The sequence below is a fragment of the Phaethon aethereus genome (genome assembly GCF_964289735.1).
Source record: "Phaethon aethereus genome assembly, chromosome: 7".
NCBI lineage: Eukaryota > Metazoa > Chordata > Aves > Phaethontiformes > Phaethontidae > Phaethon > Phaethon aethereus.
The window spans coordinates 18,121,356-18,140,117 of NC_138583.1; the positions used below are offsets into that span (position 1 = coordinate 18,121,356).

Consider the following 18,762-nt stretch of genomic DNA (forward strand, 5'->3'; position numbering starts at 1 on the left):
GCAGCCAGTAGACACTGCGGCTCAGCATTCAGAAGTTGTTTAGCAGTGTCTCTACAGCAAAGACAGGAGACTGGATAGACTGCTCTTCTGAAGCTCGCTCAGTTTCTAACCTAAAGCTCAGGCTAGTATTGGATGGACTTGGATTGTTCATGAGGTGAGAAACATAAAATCAGGCTGCTGCAGCACATTCTGTATGGGTCTAGGGGTGAAGTACTAAGCTCTTCAAGATTGTCCATGTGTTCTCTTCCACCAGCCTTTGCTTGTGTCATGTGTCCTTGTGCAGGAATCCTGAACAGACTGTGAAATCGGTCAATAAACCTGGTATTGATCCCTCAGTAAAGGCAGGATAAGGCTCCAGAGAGAAGAGTGTGGAGTGAGCTTATGGCAGCTAAATGAGCTGAACGTGCACCAAATGCTTCCCTTTCCTAGTTGGGGACCTAACCTGTGCTTCTGAAATCCAAAGTCTCAAGCACTTCAAGCTGCGAGGAAAATACCTCATGTCTGGGTGGCTTGCAGAAGTTCCAATGAAAGACATGTCCCCGTGAGTCAATGGGGGAGCTGGGGAACGAGGCAGGCCACCAGCAGGTACACTGGGCCTGCCTGGGGGCACCCAGGCACCGAGACCCTGCCAGACCACAGCCACCTCCTCCTTTGTCTGAACTCCCCTAGGGGCAGTGACCCACAGCACTGAAGAGCAGAGATGAATAGAACACGGCTGGCCATTTGGACATACCTACTGAGCCCGTCTCATAACAGGAGAGAGCACTTAGTGACATTAAAATAGAACAAATTTGCAATGATATCAGGTTATATGTTTTATGAGCCATATAATTAACATGCGACACTCAGTGCCATGGGATATTATTGACTTAAATAGCTTAGTAAGTATCAAAAAGGATTAGGCATTGACATGAAACAGAATAGCATATGCAATGACACAAGCTAGGATCAAAATTACAAGGGCTACCAATCCTTGTGCTTCAGGGCATATTTTGATCATCAGCTTGGGGTCAGGGGAAAAGCCACTCTCTAATCAAGTAGTGCACAGTATACATGTGGGTTATAGTTATACGGATCTCTTTATTGGCCTGTTTTGATTCCTTTCCCTCCTCCTTCTCTGTCTTCCTTCCATCCCCTCCTGTACCCCCTGCCTCACATTTATCATCTGGAATAGGTCACTACTGAAGACAAGACACTAAACTGGATGTATGGCTGAATAGTCCATACTAATAGGGTAATTTAATGTTTGCTTCTCTCTAGAACTCTAATGTTTATTTCAAATATAAATTTTATATTCAGTCACTAAAAAGTTCCTCTCTTTCCAACCTTCCTTCTATGTATGCTACTTTTTATTTTTATCAGCTACACCTACAAATCCACTTAGGCTCATTTCAATCATGATTTTTCAGAGGTAATGAATGAGTCTCACTTTGTGAGAAGGAAGAGAACAACCAGGCACATTAAAGCAACCATGAATGGCAAATGAACCATGACGGAATCACCTATGAAAATAAGGGCTTTTTTCTGTGTACATGACAGTGAATCTGTGGACAGTCATGATAAAATGCTTGGTTTATGTAACTCTGCGTTTTTCTTTGTAGCATCTGAAGCAGAATAATTGTTAATAATTTTAACAGTTTCCTCACTTTGACCTGCCAATAATTCCTCATTTTAAGACGATGCAATATTTCATACAATTCTAGGGGTTTGGGTGTTTTAGTTTGTATTTTCATTTGTTGCTATACTGAAGTACTGCCAGGAAGGCCCACATAAGAGCAGGGCAGATGAAATTTTATGCCCTGTAGATGCCTTGTGAGTGATAAGACCTACCTGGAGTTACTCACTCTAAATAACAGACTGGACAGCAGAGGCACAGAGAAGAAAAATTACTTGATTCTTTGTGGGACCCTAAGTTAACAGCAGAAAACCAGAATGTCTATTTAAAAAAACATGCCTACTCATTTCATTCGTTGCTTATTTCTTTTTTGCTTCTTGCCTTCACCCTCCCAGACTGATTTTTAACTCCACCCATTCTCACCTTTCCCAGGTCCTTTATTTTTGCCAGTGCCCTCTCTTCACATCTGGCACTAGCCAGTGCTGGTCCACCCTGCACACTGACACATGCTGCCCTTTGGCTTATTCAACCTTGCTGGAAAGACAGTATCGTGCAACTTCTCCAGCCTCCTTCCCATTTTCCACAGTGGGTTGAATTCCAGTTAGTTTCTGTGAACTCATTTGGTAGTCGTTCACTCTGCTTCCCTAAAGAGCAATGCTTTTATGTTATTGCCTTCCCACAGACATTCTTCAACATGCCAAAGCTGACCTCAGGCTCCATGGACAGATGGGGCCTGATCCAAAGTCCATTAACATCAGAGGAATTGTCCATTTACACCCATGGGCTTTGCATTAAATCCTTTGCATTTTACTTACTTTCTTTAGCACCTCTTCCTCAGCCCCAATTATTAAAATCAGATTAATCCCTGACAGATCCCTGACAGTTCGGTGTACTGTATAAGCCAACCTGTGCTACTAAGAGATAGAGACCAAACCTGCTATTCCGCTAATGTGAAATCTGCAGCTGGCTAATACTAAAAGCAAGGCAGTACTTCCAGATTTCAATGCATAACTGAGGTCAGAAATCTCACTTACTGTTCATTAGCTGAATCTCCCATTAATAGTGCAGAGGCTCTCAGAACCATTTCTTACTGTTCAGATATTTTGTGGCCAACATTATTGGTCACAACATTATTCTGCCCAGGCACCGTTCAAGATTCATCCCTGTTTGCAGTTTTACTCTCAGTACAAGTAGACTGCCATATCAGCCAGAACATCAATATTTCTTTCTGTTGACACAATACTCTCTTATCCATATTGCCACCCCTCCTCCTGCTTCATTTTGTCTACATTCCTTTTGAAAACTCTACTCCCATAATTTAGTCTCCCACTCAATACTTGGTTTAATCAAGTCTGTCACTCAATGTATATCCTGCTTCTCACTTAACACAAGTTTCTTGGTTGGCAATCTGTTTCTGTAGCACTCGCTATGCTAACACATGGTTAGCTTTTCTTTCCACACTTGCTTCTCTGATTCTCACACTTCCCTTTCTGATTTCCAGACCTCACTTTTCCTTGTAACACTTGAAGATGAGAAACTTCCTCTTCTCTCTCTTTTTATGTTTCTTATGTATTTTATGAGACCACTGCAACCAGGGCTTCTGAAATACCACAAGGTGCTTTGGGTAGGGCACAGAACAGTCCTTGAGTCCAGTTAAAACAGTTTTCAACTGCAGAATCTCACTCAGTTTAATACATAGCTTTAGGCAAACCTCTCCTGTTGCTGTATTTCTTTGTTGTGGCCCGTACTCCTTTCCATCTTCATCACCTTTCCTTGGTTTGTGGGAACACAGGACAAATGCACAGAAGTTAGCTTCTCTCCCTCTGGCTGCTCATTCAGCACAGTGTGCTAAAACAGGGTCTTAAACATCCACTGTCAGTTTTTGTGTTGAGGAACAAAGAATGGAAGAGAGTCCTGTTCCAGTTGCTCTGTACATTTTAACATAGGGGACTGGGTTGCATATATCTTGACTACATTGCCTAGTGCAACTACAGCACAAACTTAACAGCCCACCTTTCCTGCACAAAAAACATCTAATTTCATTTCAGATGGTGGACATTCACTGCAGGTGGTGTATCAGCAACATTGCCCACCACCACATCTAGAATCTCCCACTTGAGTTTTGAGTTATCAGCCAGTCGCCCCGCTAAGGACCATGGGTTGTCAGACTGCTTTCCTCCTTGGCTGCAGCTCTTCTAACTGTTAGAGAAACTGGTGGGCCACTGAATGAGGCTCTTGGAGCTGTTTTAGCTCAGCAGGAGGCAGATGTGCTGACTGGCACCTGTTGGATACATCGTTCGTTGGTTCTCTGCATTATTCTGCTGGGTCAGCAGGTTTCCAGGTTTAAATGCTGGCATGGTGTAAGATGCAGAATGCTGTTGTTTCATAATCACCTTCTAGAAATATGGCTTTTTTGTAATGCTACTGTTATATTGTCCTACTTTTACTATCTACTTTCTGCACAGGCTGGGTGACTTTTTGCCCACTGCATTACTTAGGTGCAGACTTTGCAGCACTGGGCTGGCTGCATTTAACCTGGAGACACGGAGCGGGGTGGGTTGGGGGGGAAATATGCTGGTGGCTGCTGTCACTGCTTTTCATGTGATTGAATAACACGATGATTTCCTAGTCCAGTCACAGAGCAGTAACGCATGGTACTTACACAGTACTTTTCATTTTCAGATCAGTTTAATACTGCTCCTGGCTTATGGTATGCTCATCTGTCTCTCCGCTTTTAACACAGCTCACACTCCCAGTTGCACGGCAGAGGCTAGAGCCATCCTTCCCTCGCTGGCTGGATAAGTGACTGTCCTACATAAATCTGCATATTAAGCAGATTTGGCAATTGTTCAGACAGAGGCAAGACTCAGTTAAGTAAGAGGTGAAAATAAACTTGCTTATAAAGGCACTGCAGACAGCACTCTCAGATGCTGTGCTGTCAGAGGCAGAACAGAGGCTGACGATTTCTGTTTGTCTTCTACGTCCGTGTCCCATCACCAGCAACCACACGTGGGTGCGAATGCCGGCTCTCGCTCTTCAGCGGTTTCAAGACATTTCGCCCGTTACCGCTCTCCCTCTGCGCCCGACGATTCGTTTCCTCGGGGCTCCCACACGCAGCCCCCAGGCTGGGCCCGGCCCTGAGGAGGGCTGGGAGCCCCGCGCCCCTGCGCTGGGAGGTTGCCTCAGACTGCGGCCGGGCGGGCGGCAGCGGCCGGGAGCTGCCCGTTCTTCCTCCCCACGCTTCCTCCTCCGCCGCCGCCGGCCGCAGCACGTACAGGGCGGCGGGCAAGGAGCGGGGCGGCTGCTGCCTGTGGGTCGGCAGCTCGCGGGCCAGGGCAGGCAGGGACCAGGTCGCCCGGCGCTGCCAGCCCGGCGCTAGCCCCGCTGACGTGAGCCCGGGGGAAGGCGGCCCCCCCTCCTCTTCCCTCCCGCCGCACGCAGGAAGTTTATCCGGCAGCGGCTCTCCCCGCCCCGGGCGCTGCGGCCCCGGCCCGGCGCCCCCCGCGGGGGGAATTAAGACAAATGCCCCCCCGGTGCGCCCCGCCGGGGGCCGCCGCCCGGCCCCGCAGCCGCCTGCCGAGCGGAGCGGGCGAGCCCGCCGCAGTCTGCCCGCCCTCCGTGCGCGGGGGCGGGCGCGCTGACTGCAGCGCCGGCGGCCGCGGGCGGGGGGAGGCGGCCGCGCCCCGGCTGCAGCCCCCTGCGCGGGCGACGGCGACGGCGCTGCGGGCGCCCCGGGAGCGCCCCCGGCGGCCACACCCCGCGGCGGGCCGGGGCCGGCGGAGGGGCGGAGGGAGGGGGCCGGCGCGGGGTGTCTCCGAGCCAGTTCTCGCGGTGCTGGCCAGGCTCAGCCTCCTTCCCCTCCCCGGCGAGCGGTGACTGTGCACGGCGGAGCGGGGAGCGCCGAGCCGGGCGCGGGGGGAGCCCGCGCCGCCCCGCCGAGCCAGGAGGGGAGGCCGCCGAGCAGCGCGCCCGCCCGGCCCGGCCCGTCCCGGCTGCCCTGCCCCATGCCCCAGCGGCGCTGAGCCTCCCGCAGCCCGAACATGGCCACCACGGCAACGTGCACCCGTTTCACCGACGAGTACCAGCTCTACGAGGAGCTCGGCAAGTACGGAGCCCGCTGCGCGCCCCACGCCGCGCCCCGCCGCCCGCCCCGGCCCCGGGACCCGCCGGCGCTGCCGGGAGCGCTGTGCCGGCACCCCGGCTCGCTCGGGAGCCGGAGGAGGATTAGCTGCCGCGCTGTAATCCTGCTCTCCAGCCCCACGTCCGCCCCAGCGGCATCGCCGCTGGAGGGAAAGGTGTTTCGGCGCCCCCGGGCCGTCCCCGCCGCTGGACGGGCTGTCCCCGCAGCCTGCCTCGGGCTGCGCGCTCCTGTTGCACCCCGGGACTTCCTCTTGTCCTCCCTTGCGCTCCTCGGGACCGGGCTGCCGCCTTCTTCCCCCCGCACCGTCTCCCTGCTACACGTTGCCGTTCCCTTCAAGTGTTCCTGCGCTGGGACTCGGCGCTGTTCCTGCCGCTCCGCGATGCTTCAGCCCCACTTCCCTGTCCCTGTGAAAGGACCAGGTGCTGCTGCACCGCGCTTCTCCCTCCCTCTCTCCGCACTCGTCTCTGCATTGGCAGACCTGCCGCTGCACCCTGGGACAGGGCTTTGCAGGGGGACCCTGTGGGGCAGGACAGCGGCGTTAGCAACGGCCAGGGTAGGATCGCGGGGACAGTGCTTTCCGGGGTGCTGCTGCTCTCCCCCTCCCTCCCTTCCTGCACCAGCTGCTGGGGTCTGCCGCATCTCTTCTCTCCAGCCCCGTGTCCCCGTCCCTCCCCACACTGCTGCATCTGTGTGTCACAAGCCCAAGCCCGGGCCCCAGTGCTGGTGCTCACCTTGCTGCTTATTGGTTTGTATGTAGAGGTTGAGGAAGGGGAGAAAAAGGCAGGACTGCAGTATCAGGAGGGTTCAAGCTATTTTAGGCTCTCTGTAGGGCTAACTGTCTTGTGGGGCTCTTGTGCAGCTTCTGTTCCCCTTTCTTATACTTCAAATATGTACATTTATCTGTAGACACGGCTTCGCGTTCCTGGTCTGAAGGACTTGGAATTTTCTGCCAGTTTTCTCTTATTTGTCCTTTTCCCCTTTTCAGATCTTTCCTGTAAAGCCAGGTGTTATTCTTTTCCCACCCTGTTCTGTTGTTTTTTTTTTAAAAAGAAGGGACTGCTTTCAAGCGCTCATCTGTGTAGTCCTGTAGATTTTAAGTCCCTACCTTTTCACCTTGGTCTCTGTTGTATTATCTCTTTTTTCCTCACAGAAATCCTTCTTCCTTCTCTCTCAGACCTCTTCTCCGAGTGGCTCTTTGGAATAATTTTAATAATATCAATAGTTCCAGCTCGAGAAAATGTACAAAGCCTCGTAGCTTCCTACTCATTTCATTAATAGGTACATGCTTATCCCCGTTTTGCAGGTGGGTAGACAGATGTAAGAGAACTAGTAACTTCTGCAAACTGTTGCAGCGATTTTGTGACCAAGCTGGCACTTGAACGTGGGAGAAATGAGTCCTGGTTGTCAGATGTAACTGCTGGGGATACTGTCTTTGGGAGACGGACTTACCGGCTAGTGTTTGCAGCATCGTTCTGGGCTGCTTGTCTGCCGTTCATCAGTCCCTTCATATCCTGCTTCTGTGCCCGTATGGTCTCTCTTTCCCTGCACAGTGTGCTGTTCTTACTGCGCTGTCTGCGGAGGCTTGAAGGGTCTTCAGGAGGCTTGAGTACCGTAGAGACTAGGTTTTGCTTGCTGATCGGACAGCATGCACTGTTCATCGGATTCTCATGTGTTGTTTACCTCCTCTGTATGTCTTCTGCCCTGTCCTTAATCTGGTCAGCTCTGGGGATAGAAATTGCTGCTGTTGTATTCTCACTTATCCGTTCCATAGCTCCTACCCTCTTTATTTTTCTTCTAGGGGAGCCTTCTCGGTGGTCCGCAGATGTGTAAAGAAAAGTTCATCACAGGAATATGCTGCAAAAATCATCAACACCAAAAAACTGTCAGCCAGAGGTTAGTGTCTCGATTTACCCTTCTTCCTTTTATTAATAGAAAATGCTTCACTGGAGTTGAAGCTGTAATAAGTTTAAGGGATCTGAAGTTGCTTGTCTCAGTCATTATTTCAGCATTACAAAATAATTGAGTTTTGTGGCAAAGAGGAGATTGAAAGGAGATAGCGTAGGATGATAGAAAAATTCCTGTATCTGGAAATGGATACTCTGTGATGTTGTCTTTTTTCTTTTTGAGATCTTCCTTCTGCAAGCTGAGCTAGAGGTATGTGTATAGAAGACTTATCTATGTGTGTGTGCACCTGTCATTCATAATAAAGAGAAGTGCTGCAGACTGATTTTGCTGAATGTCTTTTCTACCTGGGAGATCGGTCTTACGAGAACAGATGTGATGTTTTTGTTTTTTGTTTTTTTTAAGGATAGATGCTATATGCCTTGCTCCTTTCATGCTGTAGTTACAGCACGGTGTATTTGGAAACTAACAAGTTTGCCTTTGAAGGCAGAAGTAGGTTGGATGGAGAAATCTTGTGGATTTGACTTCTCAACAAATTAGAACAAGTATTTTGTGCTTTTGTCTTACGAAAAGAGAAAAAAAATCTTAACTTTCCCCAAGCTGCTGGCCTTCTGTTTAGTAGGGACATACATATGCACAAAGGGTGTGTAACTTGTAGTATGCAGGGAACGTGTATCTTCTAGTGTGTAGGGAATCCTCTACAGGGATTGAAGTTGCTTCATGGGTGAGGTGGATGAGAAGGAGAATGAGAGAAACTGAACTGTGGTAAAAGATGCTGAAAGCAGTGTGTGCAACAAGTTGAGATGCCAGAGGCGACTGTTTCTAGAAGAGATGAACAAGACAAGATATAAGTCCTTAGAGGCTTTTCAGATTTGACAAAATTAATGTATTAAGCCCTTGACTGTCTTGCTAGTTGGATAGATGGCTTAGTAGGGGGGTTGACTTAGAGATGGAAAAAAAAAGAAAAAGAAGCAGGAGGAGGAGGCAAATGATCTTGATAAATTGTTTAGAAGAGTGTTTTGCCTAATCCCTGTAAAAGAGAAAAATAGAATATGTATTCTCCTTTTTGCCAGAGTACGAAATGTGATGATAAGAGCAGAAAATGACTTGGAGAATGGCGAAAAATTTCCATGTACTGTAGTTTGCACAGGGAAGTAGGACCAGAAGTAGAGTGCTGTGCTGTGAAGGTTGATTACCACCCCCCCCATACACTTGTGGAAATAAGCATATGTCATAACGTGTTGTTTTGGTATCTAGCCTGAGCGAGGTCGCGTTGGGGTCTAACAGTGGAGCCCTGGATTGTTTAGGAGGTGGTTGCAGATCCGGCGGGAATTGGTGTCCCCTCCATGGTCAGGTGACAGTGCCCAGTGATGTAGGTGGGCTGTCCAGTCTCTTGAGTTCAAAATTAGTTCAGCTTAATATGGGAGAGGTTTGAAGTGTGGCTTGGCTTTGCTGACAGCCATTAATGCCGTGTTTGCTCCACAGAGTTCCCTGTCCATTCCGTAGCGAGGACTAAAGCTCAGTAGAGCCACCTTCTCAGATGCTAGTGGACACAAGCCTGCTTAGAGAAGGCAGAGGGTGGCTTGATAAACTGATTGCAGATGAGAAACCATTTTTTTACAAAGGAGGTGGTATTGAAGTTCACTCTGGAGATGAGAAAAATGGGGAAAACTGCAGGATGAATAGACTTGAAACAAAATTCAGAAACATACTAGCAGAAGTCCAAAAGTAGCAGAACAACTGACTGAGTTCTTAAGTGTTTGGGCACCTAATGAGTTACAGAGGGAGCAATGCATAGATTCTAATTGTTTTTCGTATTAAGGTGATGACAGTTTTATGACCCAGCAAGTAGGAAGAGTAAGTATGGGTGAATACAGGCCATATTTTGATCTACTGCTTACTTTCTAGATGTCATACCTTCCTATAAATAAAATACATAGAGGATACTAGTGTGGCCCTCAGCTATATAACTCGAGGCAGCTGGCAATGATTTACTTACAGAGGTATTGATTAGGTAGAGGGCAAGTGTGGAGAGAGCCAAGAAAGGAAATGGATGTTTCTGCTAGTACAGGAGAATATCAGAAACAAGGGACTGATAAGGTTTCGTTGAAGTCTTATCAGAGGACTAAAGAATCTGCATTTACAGTGCAAAGTGGATGGTGACTTCAGCTGAATATATAGGTTCCTCAGTTATTCCAGCTGTGTTTGCTGATAGCTTGAGTGGTTAGTACAAAAAGGGACAAAATCTATTAAATAGGAACTTAGTGAATTCACCTTGGAACAGCCTTTAAGGCACTGAAGGAAAAATGCATGCTATTTAGACATTCCAGCTGTAAATCAGTGATTAGAGAGATTCGATTCAGCAACCTGAAAATGAAAGTCTCAGGGAAAGGCATTTTAGAAAGCTCTCTCACACAGGAGGAGAATTATGGCGTTAATTCTGCAGTATCCTGGATATATGTTGCTTGATGCTTCCTTTCCCCAAGCTGACGCTTCTCCCCCGGGAGGCCGTGTCTCTCCCCAGCCATAGGTACACACGGGGCTCTCCTGTGCACCCAGCTGCACGCCTGTCTGTTGCGCAGGTTAAGACACCCTGCTGACCTGCCTCCTGCCCTGTCGGTTTTTTCCTGTGCTTGGTCACAGCACGAGAATATTCCCTCTTGTGGGGACACCCTGCCCCTCTCCAATTTAAGCATAGCTACATGTCACATTTTGTACCTTCTCTAGCAGAATTTGAAGCTGTATAGATACCTGATGTAGTAATTGCTGCTTCAAGAGCCAGCATCTTGCTGCTGCTGAGAGGTAGGTATAGTCCATTGCTGCTTCACAGAAGTTCTGCCTGCTGTAGTGCTTCCCTTGATTATGTCTAGGGAAATGGTAAGAAAGCCTTCCTCTCCTTCCACAGTACTTCTTGTTACCTTTATTTTTCAAGGCTTTTGATGAAGACATACTAGATAACTGAATAGTTTGCTGTACGTAGTTGAAAAGGAGGAAGAGGAACACTTCAGGGTGAATTGTATGTGTTTAAAAGGTTCTGTATGACTTGACATGTTTATCAAGCTGATTTCTTACGGCAGTAAAGAGTTGAAGAGGCATGGTGCTGTTACAGAAAGCACCGTTCGTTCTCTGAAAGCCAGGAGGATGAATGTGGTGCTGGTCTTTGTGAAGGGCAGTCCGAACAACTTCAGTCTAGTAAGCGTCACCCTTCATAAAATACAAAGTCAGATGTTGAGAGGAGAGTCTCTGTTTCTCTATTGTCTATGATTTTTTGGATGCTTGTTCTCTTTTTTAATAAATCATGTCAGTAAGAGCTGGTATAGATTAAAATTCATATTTCAGCTCTAATGAAGTGTTTGCTATTATTCATGTTGTGTTGATGGTTAAGACTGCCCAATGAGGAGTATGCCAAGAGCTTTAATGTTAAATAGGGGCCAAATGCTTAGGGAAAGGGATGGGAAACAGGCTTTACCTTAGTCAGTGTTCAGCTGACATCTAAGAGCAGTGATTATTATACATGGGGGAAATACAATGCTTCAGTCATCTGAAATTCCTATGGGATTGAACGCATAGGCTTTTACAAGAGCTACAGGCAGAGGAAAGTACTAACTTATTTTTTGGAGGTTGTCTTGTGGATGTCACCAGAATACTTACTGAACATGAAAATTCATAGCAAGTAATGCTTCAGTTCCTGGGCACCAGTGAAGTTCAAATAAAGTAAAATTGCTTGCAGTGATCAAAAGGATCAAGAGAGAAGCAGTACCTTTCGTAGCAATAGGGAAATATCCAGGATTTGACTCTCCAGCATATACTTTAAAAGATAGTCCTGCATTGGAAAGAGATAGGCAGAGCTCTATCCTGTGATAATTTTTAGAGTGGTGTTTATACCAAATAGTATATAGTGATCCTACCACCTTGTGTAGGATCTCTGGCCCTTGGGGTGGGGAGTGGAGGTGGGGGCAGAAGTTTTTGTGCATTACATTCATTGGTAAATTTTGTTTGCTGCTGAAAATCTGTATCTTTTGACCCTTTCAAGTGACATCTTTTGATGTAAAAAATGAAAAGTAGTTGTCTTGGAAGTTAGATCACTTCACTGCTTTCTCCTTACTGTGGCTTTCCTCATGCCTGTGGAATAAAGAGGTGGATTCTCTCCCTGCTCTCCATCTTTCCAAATTTGTAAACCAGATAAAAATTTGCAGTCTACCTAGTTATTCTGTTGTCATTCCTGTAGGAGATTATGTGCATTGTGGGAGGAGCAGGGAATTACTTCGGTGTGTCAAACCCCATCAGGAAAAAAAGCTGTCTCTCTACACTTCCAACTCTGCTTTTTTTTCATACACGTCTCGTCCTGGCTTTCAGTTCTGTAGTGGTTGCTGATTTGGGCTTTACAGTATGTTTTGCTGGAGGTGCCAACAGTAGTTTCCCCGGACACTGAAATGTTGAGCTTGAACGCTGCGGAGGGAGCTCAGCAGCATCAGTTCCCAACCCCTGTCTTGATCTGCTCCGTCCATGCTCCTAGCCGGGGTGTGAGCTGGGCCTCTCGGGCTGGGCTGGTGGCCTCCCGGCTCGCCGGCCCCTGCGGGCTCCAGCGCACCCGCGGGGTTAGGAGCGGGCAGCGGTGCCGCGCCGCGGGCTGGCGGCGGGAGAGGCCGGCACGCCGGCCACCGACGGCCGCAGGTCCGAACTCGTGTGGAAGTGTCCTGTGATAGGTGTCCTCTGCCCGGAGGTTGGGGACAAGCGCCCTTTCCTGCACAGGACGGCAAGTCAAACCGTGTCTGCTCAGCCGTACTTGCTGAGCAGCCAAATCACGTCTGGGCATTTGGTGTGGGAGAGGAGCTGCCCTCCCGGCAGGGTGGGCCTGGGGCTGAGCGTGAAGAGCTTCCCTGCGCCCCAGCTCCTCCTTCTCCTCCCCCCCCCCGTTGCCGCCTGCGAGGAGTCTGAGAGATGCTGTGGTTAGGGAGCGCCTATAGGAGATGAGCTGCGGTGGTGGCTGGGGATTTTTTTGGAGGTCCTTGCGCAGCTGGAGGGCTGTGGGGGGCAGAGGGGAGCGCGCTGCACCCCCCGGAGCAGCGTGTGCGGGAAGGGGGGCTGCGAGGAAAGGCTCGGCCGGTGGGGTGGGTGCGTGGACGGCGAGCGGCTGGACTCTCCGCGCTGCAGCGCGGCACGCGCGCGTGCGGGGGGGCCGCTCTGCTGATGTCAGAAGCCGCAGCCCTCTGCCTCCCTCTCCTCTTCCTCCCCGCCGCCGCCCGCAGCCCCGCGCGGGGGAAGAGGGGTTCAAGCGGTACGTGTCACTGGGGGACATCTCGCTGGGAGAGGTGTCGGCAGAAGAGGAGGGGTGTGTGTAAAAGACCCTGACCTGGGAGGAGAGGCTGGGGGCTTGGGGGGGGCCGCCGGGGCTCAGCCTGGCTCTTCGCCCGCCCCGGCACCCCGACGCGGGCAGGATTGCGCCCGGGCGTGAGAGCCGGCGGAGACGGGCGAGCGGCGGCAGCCTGGCTTTTGCCGTGGCTCCCTACGGCCGGGAGCTGGCTTCCTCCCGCTGCGGATGTCGGCAATGGCTGGGGTTACCCCGGGTTGCCTCTCAGTTTACGCTGTATATTTTATAAAGGATCTGGAACAGAGCAGACAGGATTTCAGCTCGTGTCTGTCTTCTCAGTGGTCACACCAAGTATTAGATTTCCAGCATTAACAGTGTGGGGGGGCGGTGGGCACACAGATTGGGCAGGAGTTCCTACTGCCTCTGCGTGAGGTTGGAGAAAGGGGCTTGGCGAGAGAGTAGAGTTTCTTATTTTCCCAGTATAAACTGGGTTTGTGTACGGCAGAGGTGTGATTTAGACTAACTCCCTCCCGCACGTGTCCCGAAGCCCTTGGCTCTAGAGCAGTAAATGCTCGATGGGCAAGCCACGATTGAAATATTTCCAGGTGTCCCTCCAGTGAAGAGCAGGATGTTGTGCATACTGTAAGATATTTGAGGCAGGGACTGCTCCTTGAATTTCTTCTAAGAAGTATCCAGTGCAAAAGCTATGGGTTTTTTTAATTAGTTTGGGGGCATAGTGTGGAAATTTGGACAGTGCCAAAACCATCAGTGCCAGAGGAGGACTCATCCATGGATCATAAGAAATTTCTGAAGAGTGCTTTCCCCCACCCCCCAAAACGTTGGGTTAACACCACTGTTACAAGAGATGACTGTGATGGTCTTTTTGTTCCCTTCCATGCCCTGGGAAGTATTTTAGTTTTTCTGGCCCTGCAAATTGGGTGAAGACAATTTTTTAAAGGGAAGCACACTAATATAGAAATCTCTCTCCACTGTGTCACCTGTGAGCACCCTCTGTCTGCTTCACAACCCTGACAATGAGGGCATCACCCCCCTTTTCATTAATTCTGGCCTATCACCTGTTTTGGTGTTTCAGGTATTTCTTTTTCTTTCCTCTGTTCTTGAAACCTACTGATTTTCACCAAGATAATAGACTTTGCAAAAAAACCCCCATTAATTTGCCAGTATTTGTCTATATTGCTGTTGGCTTGGTTGGGGGACGAGGGCAGTATCAGCTGGCACCAGGATTCCCAGCGTAGGAAAGAAATCTTGAATGTTGTAAAAGAAATATGGAGCATCTCACCTCATCGTGTGTTTGCCTGCAACAGAAGTGATGTCAGTGCTCAGAGTAGTCAACTTGACGAAAGCAGAGGTACGTTGGTTTCTGATAGCAAATGTGTACTTAAAATTTTGAGGTGCTCACTAGATTTCTGTTTTTTATTTTTTATTGTGTGGAGGAAATGTCAAGCTGTAACTTAACTGTAGTTCCTGCTGGACTTTATGACAGTAAGCTTAATGCTTCAAAATGTGGGCTCCTAAGAGTTAGGCTGACCTCAGGTTCCTTTTTATACCTTCTTAAATTTACTGTCTGTTTAAATATCACCGTATACTTCCGTTACGGGCCCCCAAGTGTTCTGATATTGCTGCCTACATGATTTTTGGAGAACAGTAGCAGAATACTTTTGAAGCAATGGGCCAGCAGTATCTTAGAGATCAGCTTTTTGAACGCAGAGGGTAGCTGAATATCAGTGGGGCATGGATTTAGCTTTCTAGGGAAACTGAGTCTATAGTTGTTAGATTTTGATTCTTCATAGCTTTTCCCACCTGTGACACTTTAGCTCCCTTTCTTTCTATTTTAACTTTGAATTTGTTTTGAATGCTCATTTGTCTCTTGTGGATCAGTTACTTTAACCAGTAATCGTATTATTTAGTAATGCTTTGACTGAAAATACCCCTTTAGTAATGCTGCTTTACCCTCCTCCTTTCCTCCCAAAGAATATTGCAGAACTCCTGTTGCTCCCACCGGTTAGATGAGTAGACTGGGGAAGGTGGTGGTTGGTGCAAGATGCTAATTCCTGACAATTCTGAGAATAATTCAGAGATGTAAGGAGAGATAGTTAGTGTTGCATCTTGCCTTTTTATGATGGGGTCAGGAAAGGAGGAGATAACTGTGGCTTTACTCTTAGTGTTGGGATCTGTCTCACTCTGTTCCTGGCAGAGTCAGAAGGAGAATTCCCCATCTCCGAGACGCGAGTTTAGTAAATGTGATGACCTTTTAGAGAATGTGCGTGTGCGTATAGATGTGATGCTGTACTCTCAGCGCTTTCACGTTACGTTCCTGAGAGCATGAGTTACATACGTCTCTGAAGTGGAGACCCGCTGTCCTGCTGCTTCGATCCAAAGCTCCTGCCCCGAGTTAGCCATTGTCCAGGCGCCCGCAGCCCGAGGCTGTCTTGTCTTTCCCGTGCCTGGAGCCTGCTTAGCAGTGACACTGGGGCGAGTCCAGGTTGGTGTCCTGCTTCTGAGAAGGGTGCTAGCAAATCTCTTCTCTCTGCTAGAAGGGACAGGTGATTTGGCTGTTAAATGCAAGTCCCTTTTTCTCCGGGGTAGCAAAGGTAGCATCTCTCTTTGCAGTGCTGTTTTCAGTGTAATTCTGACAGAGTCCCAAAAATTTCTTTAAAATTTCTTTTCTAGTTCTTTACCTTGTGCTTAGAGCTTTTCTGCATCAGAGTTGGTACGAATAATCAAGTTTCATTGTTGCCTGCAGGTTTCAGACTATCGAACATGAAGCTAACCAGCCTGCACTAGTGTTATCGATAACGCAAGGCTGTTGTGATTGAAAATGTCTGATGCAAAACCATGTCAGCACTAGTGCTGATCTTGATCCTGCATACTGCTTTTGTCCCTGCCGGTCTCCCTTCACAGAGCTGGAGTGGTGTCCCTTCGTAACAGAGCTGATAATGGTGGGGAAGGCCCGGGTGGTGGGCAAGCAGTGCATGAGAGAGGCTAGGCTTGGGTAGTTTTCCCTCCACTGGAATCTCTGGAAAGTCCTATCGCAACCCTGTGCTGCAGCCTCCTTCATGGAGATTGATCATTATAAAGACTGGTCCTAGAAGAATTATTGATTTGCAGTTGACTGGGGAGAGAGGAGCTGGTGAAGGGGTCTCTGCCCTTAGTGCCCCAAATCTCAGTGCCCCGTAGCTCAAATGGTGGTACCGCTTGCTTGTTTGCCATACTAGAGGTTATCATGGTACCTTTTTGCAGGCTGCTTCAGGAAAGACTTACCTGGTTGCGCCCAGCAAACCTCTGAGCAGCAATACACATAGTAGCATAAAATGTTTGCCTGTAGACTTAGTAAGATGAAATTGTGGTAACTAAAAATAGTTTCTTTCTAGAAGGGCTTCTTCAGCTTAAAACATTTATTTATGAAATGAGACGTTAATATATATGGCAATTAATGGTATAGACCTTTCCCACTAGCCTAAATCCCAGTGGACTTTTTAAGCCCCTGTGAATACAGGCTGTGAGTAAGAACAGGGATGTTAAGGCTTCAAGGCCAATTCCTGAAAGCTTGTGGAAAGGATTCTTTCCTTTCCCTTCCCTCATTTCCACTCCTCTTCTAGGCACCTGAGTTAGCTGATGTAGGCTGCAGCTTGTCTAGTGGCGTAACTCAGTATTTGGATGTGCTTTATCTTCTGCTGTTGCTGTGTCATCTCTGCTAAGTCAGTTGGTGTAGACTGTGGTAAGTGATAGCTGTGATGAGAGCGATGTCATTTCTTGATGTTGAAGACAACTCTCCTTTGAAGGAGGTTTTCTCAATCCCAGGGGAGCAGTGAGAAAAGGAGAAGCTGTCTGACACAGCCTGAAGTCTGAGTTAAAAAAAGGAGGCAGAAGAGCTAGAAATCTTTAAACTTAAGTGCACCATTTTTTTCCTTCTTTTGAGCCCTCTTTTACAAGTGGGACTAAGCGTAAGGTAGCTCAAGAAGGTCTCTCTTGATGGACGTTATTTTCTGAACCTTGTTGCTTTGTTCCGAATCTACCATACATTCCAGAGGGGTCTGCAGTTGGGGTCTTGCTTCCAAGCGAGGGGTCTCTTGTCTGTTCAGCAAAATGTAGTCAGTGTGTAAAGTTCCCTGCAGCTCTGGAGTTGAGACGTGTGTTTTGATCCTGCTTCTGTGCTTGCTACTAGAGCCCTGATGTCATACACCTGACTTGAAATGTGACTTCAGAGTGATAGTCTAGTGCTTTCTCTGGGACATGCTTACTGGATGCACATTTCAAATAGCGTGGGTGCCTCGGAAGCTTTTGCAGGGAAAACAGCTTGTTAAACCTCTTCTTGTATGGGTCTCCAGTGCTTGCCAAATATACTTAGTGTTTCTACCCTAGTGGAGCAGCTGCCCTTCTGAAAAGGTCCATGTGTATCTTGGGTTTTTTCTTTTTTTTTCTCCTACCCCCTTGTGTGAAAAAAAGGTAACATTCCATGCGTGATGGGCCAAGAAATCACCCAGGAAAAAAAAAACAGATGTGGAAGAAAGAAGTTGTCTTTAGTGCCCGCTGTAACCCACCGGGACTTGCTGGAAGGTTGTTCTTGGAGGCTAGTGGAGAGTATAGCCTGGTGATGCCAAGCAGGAGTTCTTTCTGTTGTTTGCCCAAAGAGTTGGTATGCCGTTAAGTTTAATTTTGCCTGCCTCGGGGCCTCTCTGTGTAGGTATCAAATGTCCTCTGTTGAGATTGTGTCGGAGAGATTAGAAGAGTTGAAGTTGCGCAGCTTTATTTTATAACTGGTGCCAGTGCAGAGACAAAGCTCGATCGTGACGGATGTGCTTCTTCAGTGCAAGTTAAAGTAGTGATTCATAGCTCTTGTGTTACTTTAAATATTCCTGATTTTTGGACCACGGGATTGAAAAGCGACTTCCAGCTCTGCCCATTTTTGTTTGACTTGTATGTCATTTGGCCTAGAATCTGCCAGCTCTGCAGATTAGAATATTGTGTTGCATCTACTGCTTGTTATGAAGTAGCCTGGATTAAAATTTTCAGTGTTGCCTGATCAGTGCAGAACAATGATCCACAGTCTCCTCTGTCTGTCTGAATTGCTCTTGCACTTAATGAGGATGATGTAGAGGAGTGAAGTGTTGGTCAGCTTGTCCTTTGTGTGGAAGCACTTCTATAGCAGCAGACTGGGAGTTGAGCTCTCAGAACACACTTGTTTGTCTCCTCCAGAGAGCCACGTTCAGCATCAGAGATGTGAAAAAGAGGAACAAGGTAGTTTGCTTTTTTGATAACCATTATCAAATATTGCTGACAAGTCCAGGTGACTCTGGCTGCTGCTAGCAGTTTATGTTACTGCAGAGCTGGCTACCCAGCTTTAAGGAAGCGCATTATGCCTCGTTAACTCTTTGTGGCTGTGTACGCTTAGTTTCTTCAGTAGTCCTGAAGCTGAGCTTAAAAAGCTTTCCCTCCCACCACCTCACAGACGGTCAAGGAGTTTCTTGCTTTGCTAGGCTTTTCAGCCTGCCTGTCTCCCTGATGAAAGATGAAATGTTAACTGGTGAAGTTTTTTCTCATTTGAAAAACACAGCTAAAACTCCTTCGCCACCTTGGAAACAAACCTCAGGTCTCACTGATGCAGTTAGCTTATCTGAAGGGGTGGTGGGGGCTGGCTTAGGAACAAAGAAACACGCAGCTCTACTGAGACACAGGAATTTATATTCTTCCTTCTGCATCTCTGAATTCCTGGATCCTGCATTGCAGTGACTTTGCACTGCTGAGACCTGCCTCCCTGCCGTGCTGTTACCT

The 18,762-nt window shown here is 48.3% G+C and overlaps 1 protein-coding gene across 15 annotated transcripts in view; it reads left to right on the forward strand.

Moving 5' to 3' along the window:
- Window positions 1-5,655: 5,655 nt before the first annotated feature.
- CAMK2G (calcium/calmodulin dependent protein kinase II gamma) overlaps window positions 5,656-18,762 on the forward strand; it is a gene marked incomplete at both ends in the record, with an annotated part of 117,233 nt that continues 104,126 nt past the window's right edge. For 14 of the 15 annotated variants that reach the window (XM_082002269.1, XM_082002279.1, XM_082002276.1 and 11 more), the window contains 2 exons: window positions 5,656-5,720; window positions 7,555-7,649. In XM_082002269.1, the coding sequence (XP_081858395.1) occupies window positions 5,656-5,720; window positions 7,555-7,649 (160 nt within the window). The remainder of the gene's footprint in view (window positions 5,721-7,554; window positions 7,650-18,762) is intronic. The other variant, XM_082002283.1, reaches the window with a different exon arrangement.